Source organism: Schistocerca serialis, chromosome 9 (genome assembly GCF_023864345.2).
Source record: "Schistocerca serialis cubense isolate TAMUIC-IGC-003099 chromosome 9, iqSchSeri2.2, whole genome shotgun sequence".
Classification (NCBI taxonomy): Eukaryota; Metazoa; Arthropoda; class Insecta; order Orthoptera; family Acrididae; genus Schistocerca; species Schistocerca serialis.
Window position 1 is genome coordinate 209751419 of NC_064646.1, and position 22406 is coordinate 209773824.

General features: G+C 42.2%; 1 protein-coding gene across 1 annotated transcript in view; it reads left to right on the forward strand.

Annotated features, from left to right (window-relative positions):
* Positions 1 to 767: 767 nt before the first annotated feature.
* LOC126419490 (odorant receptor Or2-like) overlaps positions 768 to 22406 on the forward strand; it is a 47733-nt gene continuing 26094 nt past the window's right edge. The window contains exons 1-2 of the mRNA XM_050086679.1: positions 768 to 1540; positions 12894 to 12993. Coding sequence (XP_049942636.1) covers positions 768 to 1540; positions 12894 to 12993 — 873 coding nt within the window. The remainder of the gene's footprint in view (positions 1541 to 12893; positions 12994 to 22406) is intronic.

Consider the following 22406-nt stretch of genomic DNA (forward strand, 5'->3'; position numbering starts at 1 on the left):
ACACAACTTAGGCATCATCTTCACAGTTTTCCGTAAATCAGTGTGCTACTGCGTACAGATTTATAATATAACACCAAATGAGAGAGGGACAATGGATAGTGAGTACTGCTGCCAAAGTATTAATGTTACGGCAGTAATTGCCAATCCTTCATATAGCACACTGTTTTTTTTAAAGAAAATCTTAACGGTTTTATTTTATTTACGCAACTTTTTGTGGAGACATGCGTTTAATTAAGTAGCATCCTGACTTCCTTCTGGAAGCAAAAAACAGACGCAGGTAAATGTAGATAGCCGAAAGAGGGGCATGCAATTTTCAAATACGTCGATTTATCGCTTTATAAATATAACAACTGATAAAGGAGAACTCCTATTACTTATTTCGACTGTCGGACTACGTTTGTTTACATTATGTAACTAAGGGGAGGGTAAAAGTCGAAGAAATTAAATAAGTCATATACTAAACGCTAGTGTGCTGCTGGATAATTTACATCTCATCTCTAACTCAGTAACTTGTGTCTCTCACCTGCTATGAATATATATACGCAGGCCTCTTTCAACTCGGTTGGATTAGGGCAGTGAGTGATCTGAAGTTTTCAACTGCATTTCGCACTCCGACTCGTCCGTCCCGCATCGGTAAGGACGCGGTTCAGTCAGTGTTCACTTACTCCAAGGCTGGCATCGAACTAAGCAAGCGGAAGAGGCGGGAGTTGGGTTCTGTGCAGTTGGCTCGTAAAATTAATTCTGCGCACAGTGGACGGCGAGCGGGTATGGAAACGCCCTTCTCCTGGTCCTCCAGCGGAGGCGCGGTCCTCAGAGTGAACATGCGTCACCTGTCGCTCGTCGGAGTGTGGCCTTTGAGTACTTTCCGTCTTTACGAAGTCTACGTCATCATCGTTTTCGCTATGGGCGTCTGGAACTTCGTCGAAGGTTCGCTGTGTGTCTCCTACAGCTGGCGAGACCTCGAGGCCACAACACTGGTGGCGGCCAACATGTTCACCATGGGCTGCGGAAATGTCAAGATGCTCTTCTTCACTCGGGACCGACGGCGGTACAACTCTATGGCCCGGCGCGTCGACTCGCTGATATCGCTTCAAAGCGAGAGCTGCTCCAGCGATCCTGCGCTGGAGAAGATCGTCCAGACATCCCGCAGGCGAACTGCTCGCCTCACGCAGGGCATGCTGGTCTTCATGGCATCGCAAGGCCTGGTGTGGTTCCCCATGCCGCTTATCGGCCACCCAGGGGAGCGGCGCCTGCCGTTTGCGCAGCACCTCTGGGACAACAACACCGCCTACTACGAGCTGTCTTACACCGTCCAGTGCGTGGTAGGCTTGTGGATGGCCCAGATCAGTGTCGGCATGGACTGCCTGTTCGCCACGATCATGATACTGGTAGCGGCACAGCTGGAGGTCCTCGCTCTGAGGGTCGGGAAGCTGAGGGTAGACGAGAGTGGAACAGGTGAAGGTCGCGAATCTTCCGTGGCTCACGACAAAATGTACAGAGACCTGTGTCGTTGTATCGAAAGCCATCAGGAAATACTCAGGTAGGTTACATTCAACTGAATTCGTTATGTATGTTACGTGGGGGATTTTATAGCGTTTACTACCGTGCGTTGTGTCAAACTGCGTTACAAACTATAGTGGAAAATCGCGAAATAGAAACGAGACTTTGTTTAAATTCAACAACATTGTAAGTCACACTGCAAAGATAGGAAAAAAGAAAAATGTGCAGCTGTTTCTCTACATTCACACAACACTCTAAAATCATTCTGTAATCCCCGTCCCCGTTATTAATCGGTTAACGCGAAATCATGACCATGATCGTGTGCGCCTAATACAAAAAATAAATTTTGACTAGGTAATCGTTACTGAAGAATGATTACCGGTTATTGGGGAGACATGTAACAAGTTATCCCTACGAACAACCTATTCCACTTCCTCTACTCTCAGCTTATTTTGTTTTCATTAATATACATAAAACAATGCAGTCTCACATATAAAGTGCGAAACAACAGGAGACCCACGTAACTCAAATATCAGCAACAATCTCAAACGAATCATTTTACAAATAATCAACAAGGTCGCCAGCCCAATTGGGTAATCTCTGTTCAATAGCTAAAATATAATGAGAACACCACTGATCCTGTATCAGTTTAACTGCACGTATGACTACCGAAGATTCGCACACACGTTTCCACCAGTATAACACGATACAAAGTTCAAATGGCTGTGAGCACTATGGGACTAAACTTCTGAGGTCATCAGTCCCCTAGAACTTAGAACTACTTAAACCTAACCAACCTAACGACACACACATCCATGCCCGAGGCAGGATTCGAACCTGCGACCGTAGCGTTCGCGTGGTTTCAGACTGAAGCGCCTTAGAACCGCTCGGCCACTTCGGCCGGCCGATACAAAGTAATAATGGGAAATTTAAGCAGTTGTGATGGTTAATAAAATCCAAACGCAGTAATCTAGAATAATAATAAACTCTCGTAACTGAATGATGAATTTGGAGGCAACTTTTACTATCATAATAATTACGTAACCTCGCAGTAATGTTTGCCTACAAGAACGAAGTTTCTGGAATTTGCAAGCTAAGCACGTTGAAGTACTGTAATTAATTTGGAAATCACTGACATGAATAACTAACCAATGACCTTCAACATATCTGATACGCCGTAATACGAGTCAAACCAACACAAAATACCACTCTGATAATTAGCGTTAAGCAAAGAGGGGGATAATTTGAAGCTTGACTTACAATGTTGGTTTACTAGAAAAATGGTATTTAAGTTAGCTTTGATTTAACTTAACTTGGATTTCTAGAATGAACTTAACCTCTTATTATTACCATAGAACAGAGCTGTTAATTTACTGAGGCGTCTTTTATATTTAGTCTCTGACAAACGTTACCACATTTCCCTAAAATTCCGTTACAGCATTACCTTAGTACTATTACATCATATTACAGAAGTAATTTACTTAGGTTACCAAAACATATTCCATTTTTAACTTAAAAATAATAGTTTAAGTTTTACGTAAAGATAATCACATCATATTCACAATAAACGAAATTTGCAAAAACAAAACTCGTGCAGTTTTTTGCGTGGTCTTATTTATTCACTAAGCCATATTCTATCAAAACACATAAAAGTACACTCCTGGAAATGGAAAAAAGAACACATTGACACCGGTGTGTCAGACCCACCATACTTGCTCCGGACACTGCGAGAGGGCTGTACAAGCAATGATCACACGCACGGCACAGCGGACACACCAGGAACCGCGGTGTTGGCCGTCGAATGGCGCTAGCTGCGCACCATTTGTGCACCGCCGCCGTCAGTGTCAGCCAGTTTGCCGTGGCATACGGAGCTCCATCGCAGTCTTTAACACTGGTAGCATGCCGCGACAGCGTGGACGTGAACCGTATGTGCAGTTGACGGACTTTGAGCGAGGGCGTATAGTGGGCATGCGGGAGGCCGGGTGGACGTACCGCCGAATTGCTCCACACGTAGGGCGTGAGGTCTCCACAGTACATCGATGTTGTCGCCAGTGGTCGGCGGAAGGTGCACGTGCCCGTCGACCTGGGACCGGACCGCAGCGACGCACGGATGCACGCCAAGACCGTAGGATCCTACGCAGTGCCGTAGGGGACCGCACCGCCACTTCCCAGCAAATTAGGGACACTGTTGCTCCTGGGGTATCGGCGAGAACCATTCGCAACCGTCTCCATGAAGCTGGGCTACGGTCCCGCACACCGTTAGGCCGTCTTCCGCTCACGCCCCAACATCGTGCAGCCCGCCTCCAGTGGTGTCGCGACAGGCGTGAATGGAGGGACGAATGGAGACGTGTCGTCTTCAGCGATGAGAGTCGCTTCTGCCTTGGTGCCAATGACGGTCGTATGCGTGTTTGGCGCCGTGCAGGTGAGCGCCACAATCAGGACTGCATACGACCGAGGCACACAGGGCCAACACCCGGCATCATAGTGTGGGGAGCGATCTCCTACACTGGCCGTACACCACTGGTGATCGTCGAGGGGACACTGAATAGTGCACGGTACATCCAAACCGTCATCGAACCCATCGTTCTACCATTCCTAGACCGGCAAGGGAACTTGCTGTTCCAACAGGACAATGCACGTCCGCATGTATCCCGTGCCACCCAACGTGCTCTAGAAGGTGTAAGTCAACTACCCTGGCCAGCAAGATCTCCGGATCTGTCCCCCATTGAGCATGTTTGGGACTGGATGAAGCGTCGTCTCACGCGGTCTGCACGTCCAGCACGAACGCTGGTCCAACTGAGGCGCCAGGTGGAAATGGCATGGCAAGCCGTTCCACAGGACTACATCCGGCATCTCTACGATCGTCTCCATGGGAGAATAGCAGCCTGCATTGCTGCGAAAGGTGGATATACACTGTACTAGTGCCGACATTGTGCATGCTCTGTTGCCTGTGTCTATGTGCCTGTGGTTCTGTCAGTGTGATCATGTGATGTATCTGACCCCAGGAATGTGTCAATAAAGTTTCCCCTTCCTGCGACAATGAATTAACGGTGTTCTTATTTCAATTTCCAGGAGTGTATTTCTCAATGCATATATAATAACATCATCACAACTCAGTGTAAGTGTCCTTCAAATCAACTCGGTGAATCGTTATATAATGTGAATAAGCACCAGTTTCATTTACAAAAAGAATATCCGTAGTTTGTAATCGGTTTGTGATGCTAATCACAGCTTCATGTTCCTATTACATATGCAAAACATGTGTAGTATTGTCATGAATGTATAATAAAAACATTATTTACAAGGAATACTCAGATACTTTTACCGTGAAATCTGTAACGTCTGAGAGTATTATAATAATTAAAGTTTCTATAGCACAAAATTTTCTTAAATTATCTTCAAGAAATGAGTACGCACATATACTAACATAACTGGCAGGCTTCGAGGGCAGGTCTTAGAAAAGTGCCGACGCCTCAGCTAGACAACGTGTCATGTGACACCATGTATGGAACATCCCTTTTTAAGCGGCATCCAGCTCATGAAATAGACCAATGTTGCTAGATGCTCGCGAACCGTTCGCAACTGCTTAGAGGATGCTAGTTTTAGATCCCATACGATTGTTAGTAAAGATTTTCGTCGTTAGAACCATACAATTTAAATCTAACTGGATTTCACAAACTGAAATACCCCTTCACAGGAAGAATGATTTTTACTACTTAACAGGAAATATGTGTCTCACAACATCGGTAACAAAAAAAAGAAACTGAATGAATTTTGCCTCTATGGCAAAAAGGCAGGTACGTAATACATTAGTACAATGAACAACCTGAAAAATAATTCACTTAACATCCTCATCATAGTATTCTAATATGTACTGTTTCATGAACACTTGCATAATAGAATTCCATAAAAGTGCGTGAGTTGTGTAAATAAAAAGTTAATGGTAGTGATAAGCTTAAAATTTACAAATACTTTTAGTTAATTAATTTATTAAATCCTTAATACATACGTTTCTGGAATATTCCAGGCATACATTTATATCGCAGTTCACACACTTATATGCAGTGCTGATGTTATTCTGGTAAGGACAAACTCTGCACTTATCACCTAAACTTTTAACAGCCCTTTTTATATCCGGTATTCTCCATATTATGTTATCATGGTATACACGTTTAGTTTTAGTTGGTTGTTTTGATTCCACATAAAATCCACTTTTCCTTTGTGATCAAAAGGAAGTGAAATATCGTTATTTTCTTGGTCATACGTGCAGGAAAAGTCAACACCTGAAACAGTCTTGTTCATCAGAGGGGAGACCTAAAGGGAGCTTTTTCAGAAGAAAATAGGGGATCACAATCGTAAAAGTCAAAAAACAAACATCTGTATCTACGAGGGCAGTTCAATAAGTAATACAACACATTTTTTTTTTCTCGGCCAATTTTGGTTGAAAAAACCGGAAATTTCTTGTGGAATATTTTCAAACATTCCCGCTTCGTCTCGTATAGTTTCATTGACTTCAGACAGGTGGCAGCGCTGTACGGAGCTGTTAAAATGGCGTCTGTAACGGATGTGCGTTGCAAACAACGGGCAGTGATCGAATGTCTTTTGGCGGAAAACCAGGGCATCTCAGATATTCATAGGCGCTTGCAGAATGTCTACGGTGATCTGGCAGTGGACAAAAGCACGGAGAGTCGTTAGGCAAAGCGTGTGTCATCATCGCCGCAAGGTCAAGCAAGACTGTGATCTCCCGCGTGCGGGCCGGCCGTGCACAGCTGTGACTCCTGCAATGGCAGAGCGTGCGAACACACTCGTTCGAGATGATCAACGGATCACCATCAAACAACTCAGTGCTCAACTTGACATCTCTGTTGGTAGTGCTGTCACAATTGTTCACCAGTTGGGATATTCAAAGGTTTGTTCCCGCTGGGTCCCTCGTTGTCTAACCGAACACCATAAAGAACAAAGGAGAACCATCTGTGTGGAATTGCTTGCTCGTCATGTGGCTGAGGGTGACAATTTATTGTCAAAGATTGTTACAGGCGATGAAACATGGGTTCATCACTTCGAACCTGAAACAAAATGGCAATCAATGGAGTGGCGCCACACCCACTCCCCTACCAAGAAAAAGTTTAAAGCCATACCCTCAGCTGGTAAAGTCATGGTTACAGTCTTCTGGGACACTGAAGGGGTTATTCTGTTCGATGTCCTTCCCCATGGTCAAACGATCAACTCTGAAGTGTATTGTGCTACTCTTCAGAAATTGAAGAAACGACTTCAGCGTGTTCGTAGGCACAAAAATCTGAACGACCTTCTCCTTCTTCATGACAACGCAAGACCTCACACAAGTCTTCGCACCCGAGAGGAGCTCACAAAACTTCAATGGACTGTTCTTCCTCATGCACCCTACAGCCCCGATCTCGCACTGTCGGATTTCCATATGTTTGGCCCAATGAAGGACGCAATCCGTGGGAGGCACTACGCGGATGATGAAGAAGTTATTGATGCAGTACGACGTTGGCTCCGACATCGACCAGTGGAATGGCACCGTGCAGGCATACAGGCCCTCATTTCAAGGTGGCGTAAGGCCGTAGCATTGAATGGAGATTACGTTGAAAAATAGTGTTGTGTAGCTAAAAGATTGGGGAATAACCTGGTGTATTTCAATGCTGAATAAAACAACCCCTGTTTCAGAAAAAAAAAGTGTTGCATTACTTATTGAACTGCCCTCGTATTTCCTGTCCATCTACTTCTTCCTGTATCCCAGCATATTTGTGTTTACAGTTTGGATCTTACTTCAATACTTCTATTCGTCTTCTTTTTCGTGACGTAGATGGAACCTACTCCATTTTTACCACCTGAGTAATATATTTAAAAAATGCTAGGCCTTGTTAAGTAAATGAATGTCTAACAGAAACGAAAATTAGCTGCATCTAACTCCTCTCACTAGAAATAAAAATATTACTTTTGAAACTATTCTAGGAGGTTCCACGATTGCAGTCGGATCAAGAACTCAACATGATCCGGCTGCAATCCCACAAGCTCATAGAATATTCAGTAAGCACAAAATAAAAGTGCATGCATGTCTGTAAGGTATATACTTCCTTTTAAGGGATTCTTTGAATTTGCTATCTTGTTTGCAGCTTAAAGAGCTGCCGTATGTGTTAAAACAATAACTGTCGCCTTGGAGATTTTCAAGTTGATTATTATGTGTGGCACCGTTTTATTCAGGACTGTGAATTCACGATTTTGATTGCGAAAAGCCGATGGGATGCAGTTCCGCGATCGGCGGATGAAAGTGAATTTGAAACTATTTTAAATTTATTTACGAAACATTGATGACAGAATTTTGTGTGTAAGAAACGTCGTCATTGCTCACATATGAATTTCGTGTACTCGGCCTGTGATACAAAAGATAACAGTACTACCCGGAAAACCATATTCCAAGCAGGACAGATCCATGGCTAATTCATGACTGGAGTAGCTGCAATAACTCAGGGGCCAGCATCAACGACCTGTTATCGACATCACAACACAACAACGTGGTTTAAGCCTTCCACCCGGCTCAAAACCAGAGGACCACGACTTTTCTGGAGAATAGAAATCTACTCCGCAGGACATCAAAAGCAGACTCGCTATGGCAAAAAAGGCATTTCTGGCCAAGAGAAGTCTATTAATATCAAATACCGTCCTTAATTTGAGGAAGAAATTTCTGAGGATGTACGTCTGGAGTACAGCATTGTATGGTAGTGAAACATGGACTGTGGGAAAACCGGAACAGAAGAGAATCGAAGCATTTGGGATGTGGTGCTATAGACGAATGTTGAAAATTAGGTGGACTGATAAGGTAAGGAATGAGGGGGTTCTACGCAGAATCGGAGAGGAAAGGAATATGTGGAAAACACTGATAAGGAGAAGGGACAGGATGATAGGACATCTGCTAAGACATGAGGGAATGTTTTCCATGGTACTAGAGGGAGCTGTAGAGGGCAAAACTGTAGAGGAAGACAGAGATTGGAATACGTCAAGCAAATAATTGAGGGCGTAGGTTGCAAGTGCTACTCTGAGATGAAGAGGTTAGCACAGGAAAGGAATTCGTGGCGGGCCGCATCAAACTAGTCAGTAGACTGACGACCAAAAAAAAAAAAAAAGGAATCGGTATGGGTTTCGAAAAAGACGATCGTGTGAAACCCAGATCGCGCTATTCGTCCACGAGACTCAGAGGGCCGTAGACACGAGTTCCAGGGAGATGCCGTGTTTCTTGACTTCCGCAAGGCGTTTGATACAGTTCCTCACAGTCGTTTAATGATCCAAGTAAGAGCATATGGACTATCGGACCAATTGTGTGATTGGATTGAAGAGGTACTAGATAACAGAACGCAGAATGTCATTCTCAATGGAGAGAGGTCTTCCGAAGTAAGAGTGATTTCAGGTGTGCCGCAGTGGAGTGTCGTAGGACCGTTGCTATCACAGTATACATAAATGACCTTGTGGATAACATCGGAAGTTCACTGAGGCTTTTTGCGGATGATGCTGTAGTATATCGAGAGGTTGTAACAATGGAAAATTGTACTGACATGCAGGAGGATCTGCAGCGAATTTACGCATGGTGCAGGGAATGCCAGTTGAATCTCAATGTAGACAAGTGTAATGTGCTACGAATACATAGAAAGAAAGATCCCATATCATTTAGCGACAATATAGCAGGTCAGCAACTGGAAGCAGTTAATTCCATATATTATCTGGGAGTAGGCATTAGGCGTGATTTAAAATGGAATGATCATATAAAATTAATCGTCGGTAAAGCAGGTGCCACACTGAGACCATTTGAAGAATCCTAAGGAAATGTTGTCCGAAAACAAAGGAAGTAGGTTACAGTGCACTTGTTCGCCCACTGCGTGAATACTGCTCACCGGTGTGGGATCCGTACCAGACAGGGTTGATAGAAGAGATAGAAAAGATCCAACGGAGAGCAGCGCGCTTCGTTACAGGATCATTTAGTAATCGCGAAAGCGTTATGGAGATGATAGATAAACTCCAGTGGAAGACTCTGCAAGAGAGACGCTCAGTAGCTCAGTAAGGGATTTTGTTGAAGTTTCGAGAACATACCTTCACCGAGGGGTCAAGCAGAATATTGTTCACTCCTACGTATATCTCGCGAAGAGACCATGAGGATAAAATCAGAGAGATTAGAGCCCACACAGAGGCATACCGACAATCTTTCTTTCCACGAACAATACGAGACTAGAATAGAAGGAAGAACCGATAGAGGTACTCAAGGTACCCTCCGTCACACACCGTCAGGTGGCTTTCGGAGTATGGATGTAGATGTAGATGTAGATAAACCTAACACAGATAAGATGCAACGCCAAGCGCTCTACCTTTATAAAGCTTTAAAGCTTCTCACGTAATTTCAACAGTAATTTTTTTCTCTTTTGTGACGAACTATTCAAAATAATCGCATTCTTAAAAAATAAAAGCAATTTTAGTGAAGTTTTTGAAATTGTTGATCCCACCATAGACACTAGTCAATTCTATTTGCTACCTTTCTTTTTCTCTTTTGTTTTATTGTAGGTATTATTGCATGTGTTTTACACTATGTGTTCAAAAGTAACCGGACACTTGGATGAAAATGACTTACAAGTTTGTGGCACCATCCATTGGTAATGCTGGAATTCAGTGTGCTGTTGGCTCACCCTTAGCCTTGATGACAGCTTCCTCTCTTGCAGGCATACGTTCAGTCAGGTGCTCGAAGGTTTCTTGGGGAATGCCAGCCCATTCTTCACGGAGTGCTGCCCTGAGGAGTGGTATGGATGTCGGTCGGTGAGGTCTGGCACGAAGTCGGCGTTCCGAAACATCCCTAAGGTGTTCTAAAGGATTCAAGTCAGGACTCAGTGCAAGCCATTCCATTACAGGGATGTTATTGTCGTGTAACCACTCCGCTACAGGCCGTGCATTATGAACAGGTGCTCGATGGTGTCAAAAGAAAGATGCAATAGCCATCCCCGAATTTCTCTTCAAGAGTGGGAAGCAAGTAGGTGCTTAAAACATCAGTGTGGGCCTGTACTGTGACAGTGCCACGCAAAACAACAAGGGCTGCAAGCCTCCTCCATGAAAAACGCGACCACACCCTAACACCACCGCCGCCAAATTTTATTGTTGGCACTACTCACTCTGGGAGATGACGTTCACTTGGCATTCGCCATACCCACACTGTGCCATCGGATCGCCACATTGTGTACCGTGATTCGTCACTCCACACAACGTTTTTCCACTGTTCAATCGTCCCATGTTTACGCCCCTTACAACAATCGAGGCGTCGTTTGGCATTTACTGGCGTGAAGTGTGGCTTATGAGCAACCGCTCGATCATTAAATCCAAGTTTTTTCACCTCCCGCCTAATTGTCATAGTACTTGCAGGGGATCATGATGCAGTTTGGAGTTTCTGTGTGATGGTCTGGGTAGATGTCTGCCTATTACACATTACGAGCCTCTGTCAGTCAACAGTCGAGATCGGCCTGTACGCTTTGGTGCTGCACGTGTCACTTCACGCTTCCACTTCATTACCACATCGGAAACCGTGGACCTCGGGATGTTTAGGAGTTTGGAAATTTCGTGTACAGACGTACGACACAAGTGACACCCAATCACATGACCACGTTAGAAGTCCGTGAGTTCCGCGGAGCACCGTTTTCTGCTCTCTCACGATGTCTAATGACTGCTGAAATCGCTAATATGGTGTACCCGGCAGTAGGTCGCTGCACAATGCACCTAATACGAAAAACATATGCTTTTGGGGGTGTACGGATACTTTTGATCGCCGCTAGTGGATTTGCAGTCTATTATATTGAGCGCTTCAGTCGTTGCTAACCGTGTGTCTACATAATATAAGGTCATCTAAAGTATTACGCCGGAGCCACGGTACCCCCTGAGGGCCGGCTACCCATATTACAGCACAGAGGATGAGGTTATCTATGTACAAGACGTACCAAAGCACCATGATAAACACCAGCTATTAACATACAAGATAATGGAAACAGACATTCAGAGCACTATTTCCTGCAGGGGGAGCTCGAGCCACGGCCTGCAGGAAGTATCACTACTCCAAAACCTGATATGCTGGAGACAGCTATTAGGAGCTAGAACCATACCTGTAGTTCAGTTCACTCTGGATGCCGACCTCGTGTACTTCTACCGCTAAAGATTACGTTTTCGTCTCTGAATTCGACTCTTACTAGTGTGTGCGTGTGTGTGTGTGTGTGTGTGTGTGCGTGTTACCACATACATTTGTGGAAAATTGGAAGTGAACTTTTGTTTGCCTCAATTAGAAGACTTTTACTTTCATCGTTATTTTTACCTTTTAGTTTGTTATTCAGTCATCAAACTTGTGAACTTATCTCAATAAAAGTTGTGTTTGAGAAAAATTGCGTATTGTCAGTCACAACATAATGGTGTAACCATTCTTTCCCACAAGACATCCCGGCGGGTGTGGCCGAGCGGTTGTAGGCGCATCAGGCCGGAACCGAGCGACTGCTACGGTCACAGGTTCGAATCCTGCCTCGGGCGTGGATGTGTGTGATGTCCTTACGTTAGTTCGGTTTAAGTAGTTCTAAGTTCTAGGGCACTGATGATCTCAGATGTTAAGTCCCATAGTGCTCAGAGTCATTTGAATCATTTGAATTATTAGACATAAATTCGTGAGTTCGTGGTTGATCACGTCACGTGACTCGCATGGTATGCCTCCATAGCAAACGACGAAGTATTCACAGGGTTCCAGTCACCTGCATAGCGACATTGTTCCTACTCAACATTCTATTAATTGCAAAGTATGGTTATAACGGAGTAATTTCGAACATCCACTGAAAAGTTAAATTAAGTACGACAGAAAACCGAATATTAGCTCCTGTTTTTGACAAACCCTTGAATCGGGATTTCCTTTCAAACAGCACTGCGCCGATATAAGCCGACCATATTTCCTCGACCATGCGCAGGAAGTGCCATGACAATACCTAGCAACATCTATAGGTACCTTTTTCGTAGCTACAGGTGACAAAAGAAATCGGCTTTCATTGTGTGTGTCGACAGTTGAAATTTAACTTGGCGTTATCTGCTACCAGAAAAAAGTATGACGGACTTTGACATAAAAAGTCTGGCCAGTTCCTTTTTGTAACATATTTTTGGAATAATGTTTATTAGGTGAAGTTGTAATGAAAGTTAATTTAAAAATTGCGTTTCTGTACTAGAATCAAAAGTTGTTTACATTGTGTAAATCGCTATTTTGATTAGATTAAGAGAGTGTCTGAGTTTAAGTGCTAAAGTTTTTCATCTGAAGGACGATGTCTGTTGACGATAAGAGCCTTGAAATTAACTGACTTACTAAATTGCTTCTCCTGTTACAGGTTCGTCAGGTACCTAAATGGTGTGATGAGCCCAATAGCTATGACGCAGTTTGTCTTCAGTGTTCTCGTCGGCTGCTTGGTGCTCTTCCAGGCAACATACGTAAGGTCTTCCATAATCATCAGTATTATCTACAGCTACAGTAATGAACAGCTGACGTAGATATATTTAGTTGCGAGTAACGCCCGGTTTCTCACTGATGACGGCTGCTGCTCTTTCTATAAAAGTTTCTGGATCTTTCTTATTAACTGAATAAAAGTGGTATCTGATACAGACAAGGCTTTTTTATTATAAATGCTGCTTGTCTATGTCATAAAGTAAACACAAGTTACACACTGTAATTTTTTTTTTAGAAATTATGACAGTTTGAGTAAAATATACACACGCATATCTCTTGCTTTTATTAACTGTCTCATGTTTGCATCTTACTGGTAAATATCGTCTTCAGTGATAGTGAGAAGCTTAGAAAAATCTCTTCCATTGAAATGAAATTACGAAACGAATCACAGTCTTGAAGTTTATGTGACGAACCCAAAACATATAATAGCAAGCTTAGTAAAAAATATAAAAGAATAACAATCACCGCCCAAGAAAGTTATATATTACATCAGAGTGATGGTAGTCAATGCAATATCGAGAATATATACATTATGCACGCACAATCTGACATTAGACAGTATATTTTAATTATAATCTATTTAAAACCGAAAACGAGATGAACATTAAATAGATTGAACAAAGAATTTCCACCAGTATGTACGCGTATCTCAGATCTTTGTACAACATTATGTAGGATTCCTCTACTAGCAGTTTGCTGTTCAATCCATCGATGAGACCAGAGGCTTTTCCAAGATTTTCTCCGCTCTGCTTTGACAAATGCTAACGGACTATTTTATGCGCGTCCTTCTTCGTAAATAATCTGAGTGATTAGCCAACTACCAACGGCTGCTGGAGAGCGCTGCGGTCCCAAACGATAGTGACAAGCGCGTTCTGTGAGATGTATCAGGTCGTTACATAGCGTGCAGCAACCCCGACGGAGAGCATATCTGACGTGCTTTGTAATGAAAAACACGTACCATGTGAGGATGAATTCAGAGTCACCCCGAACCACTACCACCCAACCGCTATCCACTATTCATGGAGATATACCACAGCAAGTTTACTGGATAAACCAGTTTCTACACTCACAACATTCTAAGTACTCGACATTACTTCTTAGGCGACGGTTGCGTTGGCGTTTAGTAGGATCAATCCTATAAAGCTTGAGATGTACACTCCTACTTCATACTGATGCAGCCATCGTCTAAGAGGTAACAAGGGTTGGGCTGTAGAGAATGACGTAAATGTAGAAACTGTTTTGCCAGTGAGCAATATATGTGAGCATTGACTTACAACCTCGTTAGCAAATTTTAGTGTCCATAATGATTCTCTGTTCCAACAACAATTCAAATATGATCACTGAGAGAAGGGGAGAGAAACACCTATAACAACACATTACCCCAGCACTACAGCTGCACACTCTCCACATCCTCTCGCAACGAAACATTGATGACCTCCCCTTACTCGATCATGAAATCTGTCGAGATATATATCCCCCCCACCCTACCAAATCTTGCTGGTCCCATGTTCATCCCATTTTCAGGTCTCCTGTCTTCACCACTCACCTCTATCCACATCCTAGTCTTTGCTTTGTGAAATCTCTCCATTAATACATTCCCAACTTCCTCTAACAAACATGCTCCCCAATAAAACCCAAACTGCACACCTCTAAAGTACCCACTGTAATAGTGCAGGTTCTAGATCTAACGGGGCATGATTTAAAGGGAAGCGATTTTGAAGTTACTGATATGCAGTGGATTTAATGGTGTGCGACTCAAACGGACGTGATTTGAAGAGATGCTTATAAGTCTTCCTCTTCCGGGAACCCCCACATTACACATTTTGGACAATTGCACGTGAAGTGCCACCATTGGCGCCTCTTAGAAAATAGCAAATCAAAGTCTGCTGATTCTGCTGCCTCTTCTTTCTCTTTTGTGATTACAAATGAAGATCAGCACACAATTGTGAGAGTTCTGGGACAGATAAAGACATACGTCAAGCCCTGAGCCAATAGGAATCAACATACGCCTCTCTTCCCTCTTTCTTCCCATTATTATCGTTCCTTTTCAGGCCGAAGCAGTGAAGGGAAGCTGTGACATAAAATTAATGTAATGCTTTACGAGAATATAATCTGTGACTAAATTAAAGTACTGCGGCTATGGCATTTACTTTGTGGACTCCCACCTCCCACTGCTATTTGCCATAATTTCACTGAAGAACACGTTGCCAGTTGCCTTGTGTTTGCATATTGAGGGAACTGCCAACTCAGAACGCTAAACTGGTACACTATACGTGAGTCTCCCACCAGTTGACGGTGGAATGACACTGCTGTCGTGATATAGAGAGTACCTCCTGCCCACACTTGCACTCCGACCACGATAAAACGGCCGCAGGTAGACGATAGGTCTACATCTACATCTACATGACTACTCTGCAATTCAAATTTAAGTGCTTGGCAGAGGGTTCATAGAACCACAATCATACTATCTCTACCATTCCACTCCCGAACAGCGCGCGGGAAAAACGAACACCTAAACCTTTCTGTTCGAGTTCTGATTTCTCTTATTTTATTGTGATGATCATTCCTACCTATGTAGGTTGGGCTTAACAAAATATTTTCGCATTCGGAAGAGAAAGTTCGTGACTGAAATTTCGTAAATCGATCTCGCCTCGACGACAAACGTCTTTGCTGTATTGACTCCCATCCCAATTCGCGTATCATATCTGCCACACTCTCTCCCCTATTACGTGATAATACAAAACGAGCTGCCCTTTTTTGCACACTTTCGATGTCCTCCGTCAATCCCACCTGGTAAGGATCCCACACCGCGCAGCAATATTCTAACAGAGGACGAACGAGTGTAGTCTAAGCTGTCTCTTTAGTGGACTTGTTGCAGCTTCTAAGTGTCCTGCCAATGAAATGCAACCTTTGGCTCGCCTTCCCCACAATGTTATTGATGTGGTCTTCCCAACTGAAGTTGTTCGTAATTTTAACACCCAGGTACTTAGTGGAATTGACAGCCTTGAGAATTGTACTATTTATCGAGTAATCGAATTCCAACGGATTTCTTTTGGAACTCATGTGGATCACCTCACACTTTTCGTTGTTTAGCGTCAACGCCACCTGCCACACCATACAGCAATCATTTCTAAATCACTTTGCAACTGATACTGGTCTTCGGATGACCTTACTAGACGGTAAAGTACAGCTTCATCTGCGACCAACCTAAGAGAACTGCTCAGATTGTCACCCAGGTCATTTATATAGATCAGGAACAGCAGAGGTCCCAGGACGCTTCCCTGGGGAACACCTGATATTACTTCAGTTTTACTCGATGATTTTCCGTCTATTACTACGAACTGCGACCTTCCTGACAGTAAATCATGAATCCAGTAGCACAACTGAGACGATACCCCATAGGCCCGCAGCTTGATTAGAAGTCGCTTGTGAGGAACGGTGTCAAAAACTTTCCGGAAATCTAGAAATACGGAATCAACTTGAGATCCCCTGATGACAGCGGCCATTACTTCGTGCGAATAAAGAGCTAGCTGCGTTGCACAAGAACGATGTCTTCTGAAACCATGCTGATTACGTATCAATAGATCGTTCCCTTCGAGGTGATTCATAATGTTTGAATACAGTATATGCTCCAAAACCCTACTGCAAACCGACGTCAATGATACAGGTCTGTAGTTCGATGGATTACTCCTACTACCCTTCTTAAACACTGGTGCGACCTGCGCAATTTTCCAATCTGTAGGTACAGATCTATCGGTGAGCGAGTGGTTGTATATGATTGCTAAAGTAGGGAGCTATTGTATCAGCGTAATCTGAAAGGAAACTAATCGGTATACAATCTAGACCTGAAGACTTGCCCGTATCATGCGATTTGAGTTGGTTCGCAACCCCTAAGGTATCTACTTCTAAGAAACTCATGCTAGCAGCTGTTCGTGTTTCAAATTCTGGCATATTTCATTCGTCTTCCCTGGTGAAGGAATTTCGGAAAACTGCGTTCAATAACTCCGCTTTAGCGGCACAGTCGTCGATAACAGTACCATCGACACTGCGCAACGAAGGTATTGACTGCGTCTTGCCGCTTGTGTACTTTACACACGACCAGAATTTCTTCGGATTTTCCACCAAATTTCGAGACAATGTTTCGTTGTGGAACCTATTAAAGGCATCTCGCATTGAAGTGCTGAGGCCAAAGACAATGCTCTGTTTGTGTTAAAAAGGCGGGAAACTCCCTGTGCCAGGAGGTATTTGGCTCCCCACTCTCCCCAGCATCCCATTACGTTATCAGAACCTATTCATTCTTGCTCGAAATTCAATAGTCAGAGCAAACAGCAAAGTTATCCTGCTTAAGAAAATGATGGTAAATAAGGAGTACTGATGTTCTGTACTATGACTGCAAGCATTAACTATCGTGAAATGATATGAGTAAGCATCTGGATCGAACAAATACGAATGCATGGTGCATATTCATTTGCAGTGATCTTACAGGAAGAGTACATCATCAACGAAAGAAGTGGGCCAATCAACAACGACAACAGCAGCAGTAGACTACATAGTTTACATTTAAGTAACTTCTACCCAGCCACGATAGTATTGCATTTTGTTTCCCATGGCCATTACTGAATACATGTTGTGGTGTTGCGGTAAATAAATACACTGGTGAATAAGGAAATCTCAACACATTGTGAATGAATTCAAGACATTCGTGCAAATACTGCCAAGTGGTTCAGAGTGGCGTCATGGAATATCATTATAAAAACTCATGATAAACCAACCAAAGTGCCGTCACTCTCAGATGCAATGACATTGTAATCGCCTAGTTAAACAAGAGGCCGGTAGTGCACAGTGTATAATATTTCCTATGCCATGTTTCTGTGGAAGGCATAGTCATACACCCAGCGACTATTGCGGGATTTTATTAATGCAGAACGACAGTACTGCTATATATGTATATGCTTCATACTAAAATAATGGTTCAAATAGCTCTGAGCACTATGGGACTTAACATCTTAGGTCATCAGTCCCCTAGAACTTAGAACTACTTAAACCTAACTGACCTAAGGACATCACACACATTTATGCCCGAGGCAGGATTCGAACCTGCGACCGTAGCAGTCCCGCGGTTCCGGACTGTAGCGCCTAGAACCGCACGCCCATCGCGGCCGGCGCTTCATACTCGAAAGGAGCTAGTCCTCAGCCAGTTCCAATTCATAGCAATAGTGCATTTGTTGAATTACGCAAATTGCTAAACATTAAAACAACTGGATGGCTACAGGTCCACACTGGCTGGCTGCTAGATAGCCTCATTGTCCCGATGTGAGGAATGCTCTATTGTCTTTAAAATGCAAAATCGCACCTTGGCAACTATATAGAGAAAGTGAAGTATAAACCTAGGTAATGCGGAGCAAATGTTAACATTGGAAGTTACCCACGTATGGAGGATCATACAAATGATCAACTGCAAAACAGCACTGCTGACTTGGCACAATCAGAATCCAACAGTTATTGTGGCTCAAGTGGTGGAAAATGGCCACCCCCTTGTGGCAAATTAAAAAAACTAAAAGCAGCCTCATTATGTCTTCCAGTGTCAGTTGCTGGATTGGGGTGAAGGAAATGATTCCAGTTACATGAACCTGTTGCAATACCATGGTGGAATACATGTTAGAGACCAGTTATGTACTGACCTTAACGTATGTAATGAACAACACATAAATCTAATCCAGGCTGCTGTTAACACTGTAGAGGTGAATGTTCAACTGCGACTGTACTAGATGCTGGAGCTATTGAAAATATAATGTCCACTGACCTTTTCAGCGGAATGAGTGAGATTAGAAAACTGCCTACCTTGCCAGTTCAAAATTGTAAGATTATTAGCGCAGTGGGTTGTAGGTTGAGCAATCTCAGTGTTTCAACTCAAGTGCCTATAATTCTGGGAAATGGAGTCATTACATGAATGTTCCTAATAGTAGAAAGTTTAAGTGTAAATTGATTTCTTGGTATTTAATTTCTAAGAGCGAGGATGCCAAAATAGATGGTTCTAATGGTAAATGCAATCTGTGTACTCATGGGAAGAATATTAGTGTAGTTTTATTAAAAACAAAAGTCAAACAAACAAAAGTCAAACACCAGAAATAGGTGAACTAATGGTAGAATGGGATATTCAATGTTAAACAATTTTTGTAAACTAAAGGAACAAAAAAAACACTTCTTAAAGTTATGAGAAATCACCTTGTAGTATGAACTAATGCATCTTACATGAAAATCACTTACAACAGTTTGTTATTTACTTTTTATGTCTTTCAAAGAAATGCTTGCATATTTCCTGTTCTCTCCCATCCATGAGGCAGAATGGGATAAGGCATTTTTTTATGAAATTATTGCATACACTAATGATCTGCCAATGATATGTTTCATAGTTGGACTAAAAAGTCTGCTCTCCATTGATCATTGGTATGCTGCCAGCTCATACTTTTTTTCTACAGTGAACGCATTTTTCAAATTTTCCATCTGATTTATCATGTCTGTAGTTGCTATTGTTCTTAACATTAAGAATGTATCTCTTCAACATTGATTTGGGTGTGTTAAAATCTTTAGGTGCTTCTAAAGAGTACAACTTTGGAACATAAAACGGCTTAAAAGTGCGGTTTACATTGACTTAATACCTCATTACTGTCTATCACTTTTCCTAATGTAAGTACACAGCATCTGCAAAAGCAAGTAAAAAAAAGAAAAAGAAAGAAGTAGTTTGAAATCTACTTCTGTCCTCTCTGGTTCTGACCTGAGAACGCTTTGTAGTTAGCAACTTTTGTAGAGCATGTTAACTGATGCATACAGTAGTATTATACAATTATGACAAAGCAAATGAAATGCACTTTAAGATTACATGTAATTTAAGAGCGTACAATTAATAATTAGTGGCTTATCTGTCATTGAAATTGAACAAAAGTTACAAAACTACTGTTGAAAATTTAAGGGACAGCCTTTCACTTATAACACACAGTCCAGACCAAGTCAAAATTGCTGTGTAGCTTTCTGTCTACTCAGAGACAGTTTACATAGCCCTATAATAGGTTGCAGCACTCTCCTGTTTAGAAAACAGCACAATCCCATTGTACCCTGCTACTCCATTCTGTCCTATGTTCCCCTAATGTCACAGTGCTAAGGTCAAAATTTTTAGAACAGAAGTGTTGCTTATCAACAGTCAGCAATCATATTCCATGGACATGAACTCTAGTGAAGATCATATTAGTGACAAAATATCACACTCTAAGTATCTTAACTCACAGCCGTGAAATGAAATACTTATTTTGTTACTAAAGCATGCAGCTTTATTTGCAAAAAAAGACACTCATCATCCAAGGCTATAAATACCATATTGAGGTAATTCCTCATAGAACCTATTGTCATACGTCCTACTCCATCCACTGGTCCAGGTTGTTATGAAAGAAATACATAAAATATTATCCTGGAAAATAACTGAGCCTTCATTAGCACCATGTTGTTGCATGTTATTAGCAATAACTAAACCTGGTGATGACATTCACCTTGAGCTTCATGACAGACACATTAATTAAGTTATTCTTGCTTTATGTACTAGGCCTGAGAATTAGGGTGAACAACAAAAAAAATTGAAGACATAAAAGTTTTTTTCAGGCATTGATCTGAGTTCCTCCTATTGGCAGGTTCTACTAACAGAGAAATCTCTCAAATATACTGCATATATGACTGCTGGTAGAAGATGGCAATTTCGTGTTCTGCCCTTTGGTTTAAATGTCGTTCCATTGTCTTTATTACAGCAGTAGACGGTAGGAACAGTTTAGTTGGATAAAATGGGGCTTACAGAAATTTTTAGGAGCAGAAGCCACTGACAAAATGAATGCAATCAAAATGTTTCCTTCACCAAGTATAAAGAAACTTTAGGCATTCCTAGGATTAGCCTCGTTTTTCAGGCTTTTCATACCTAATCCATCATTCAGTATTAATGGGATCCTGAATTTACTGAGCAAAAATATTAATATGTTTGTTTAAAAAATTTTCAAATAGCTTTTGATTCTTTAAAGAAGCCTTAATGGATTTTCAGCTATTGCACCATCCTGATATGTCTAAGGACTTCTGTATTAGAACAGATGCTTCCTGCTGTGGCTTGGGAGCTTCTTCATTCCAAAATATGTATGTGGTGGCAAACCCTTAGGTTTTTGTCAGGAAATTTACTAGCTGTATTCTGTTTGAGAATGAAAGAACATAGTGTGCCACTGAATTAGAGACTTAAGCTGTTGTATGCAGTTTTAAAAAATTCTGTTATTCTTTTTACGGTGATCATGTCAGAATTTTTTGTGATCATCAGGCTTTGTGTTTTCTTTTAAGCTGCAAAGTCGTACATGGCTAGTGTGTAGGTCTCCATTTTTTCAAGGACATGACTTTGAAATAATCTATGTTAGTGGTCATAGTTATGAATGTGGTGACATATGCTTTATTCCACCTTTCCCAAGGATTTCCGGAATTTTCAAAATTAGTCGAGCAAACATTAGGCTACTGGATCGTACATGAGAAAGATGACACTACACAGACGGTTTCAGGAGTATGGAAACTCTCTAGGATGCTGACCATAGGTGGAGAAAGTATTAAACAGGTACCACCACAGAATCCCACTGATAAACTGTCAAATCACTACAGAATCCATAATATTCTATGAATCCATAATATTCTATGGACATAATGCACAATCTCATTCTTGGTGTGCAAGTGTAGTCCAACAGCTTTCTAAGCTAGTCTAATGTGGTGCACTCATTATGGATGGGGGCACAATGGTGCTGAAAATGTTTAAAGAAAATTAGTTTTTTATTGCTGAATTCCAAACCCTCATAGATGAGTGCAACACCTTTTTTGCCCTTCATGGTTTACCTGAAACCAGCCTACTGAACAAATGCTGTCAAGCAGATCTAAGTTCAATAATGTCAACTAAAGCTCTAAACTACATGTCAGCTGACATCCCCCTTATCTCAAGCCCAGAGTGGGATAAACCACTTAGTTGCACTTTTTTTACTGTAAATAGGCCGTTCCAATTTGAATTCATTGTTCTTTTCTGTTAGCATGCCTTCCATCTTTTAACTATGTTTGTTCTTTCTGTCTTCATACCGCTTTGAACCAGTCTCTTTAGCTAACCTGTCTCTCATTCCTTCCATTTTCAACACTTTCTCCCGAAAAGCTTCTCTGTTGTTTATCTTCCAGCAGTATATTGTTTCTTTCTTAGTTGCACTTTGCTATAGCATCTTTAAATATATCAGGCTGTATGCAGCAAAAACTAGCACAGCAGTATCTATTATTAAAAGGATAACGAATTGTTACATAACAGGGATTGGTAAGCCTGATGCATAACTATCAAACAATACTTCTAACTTTA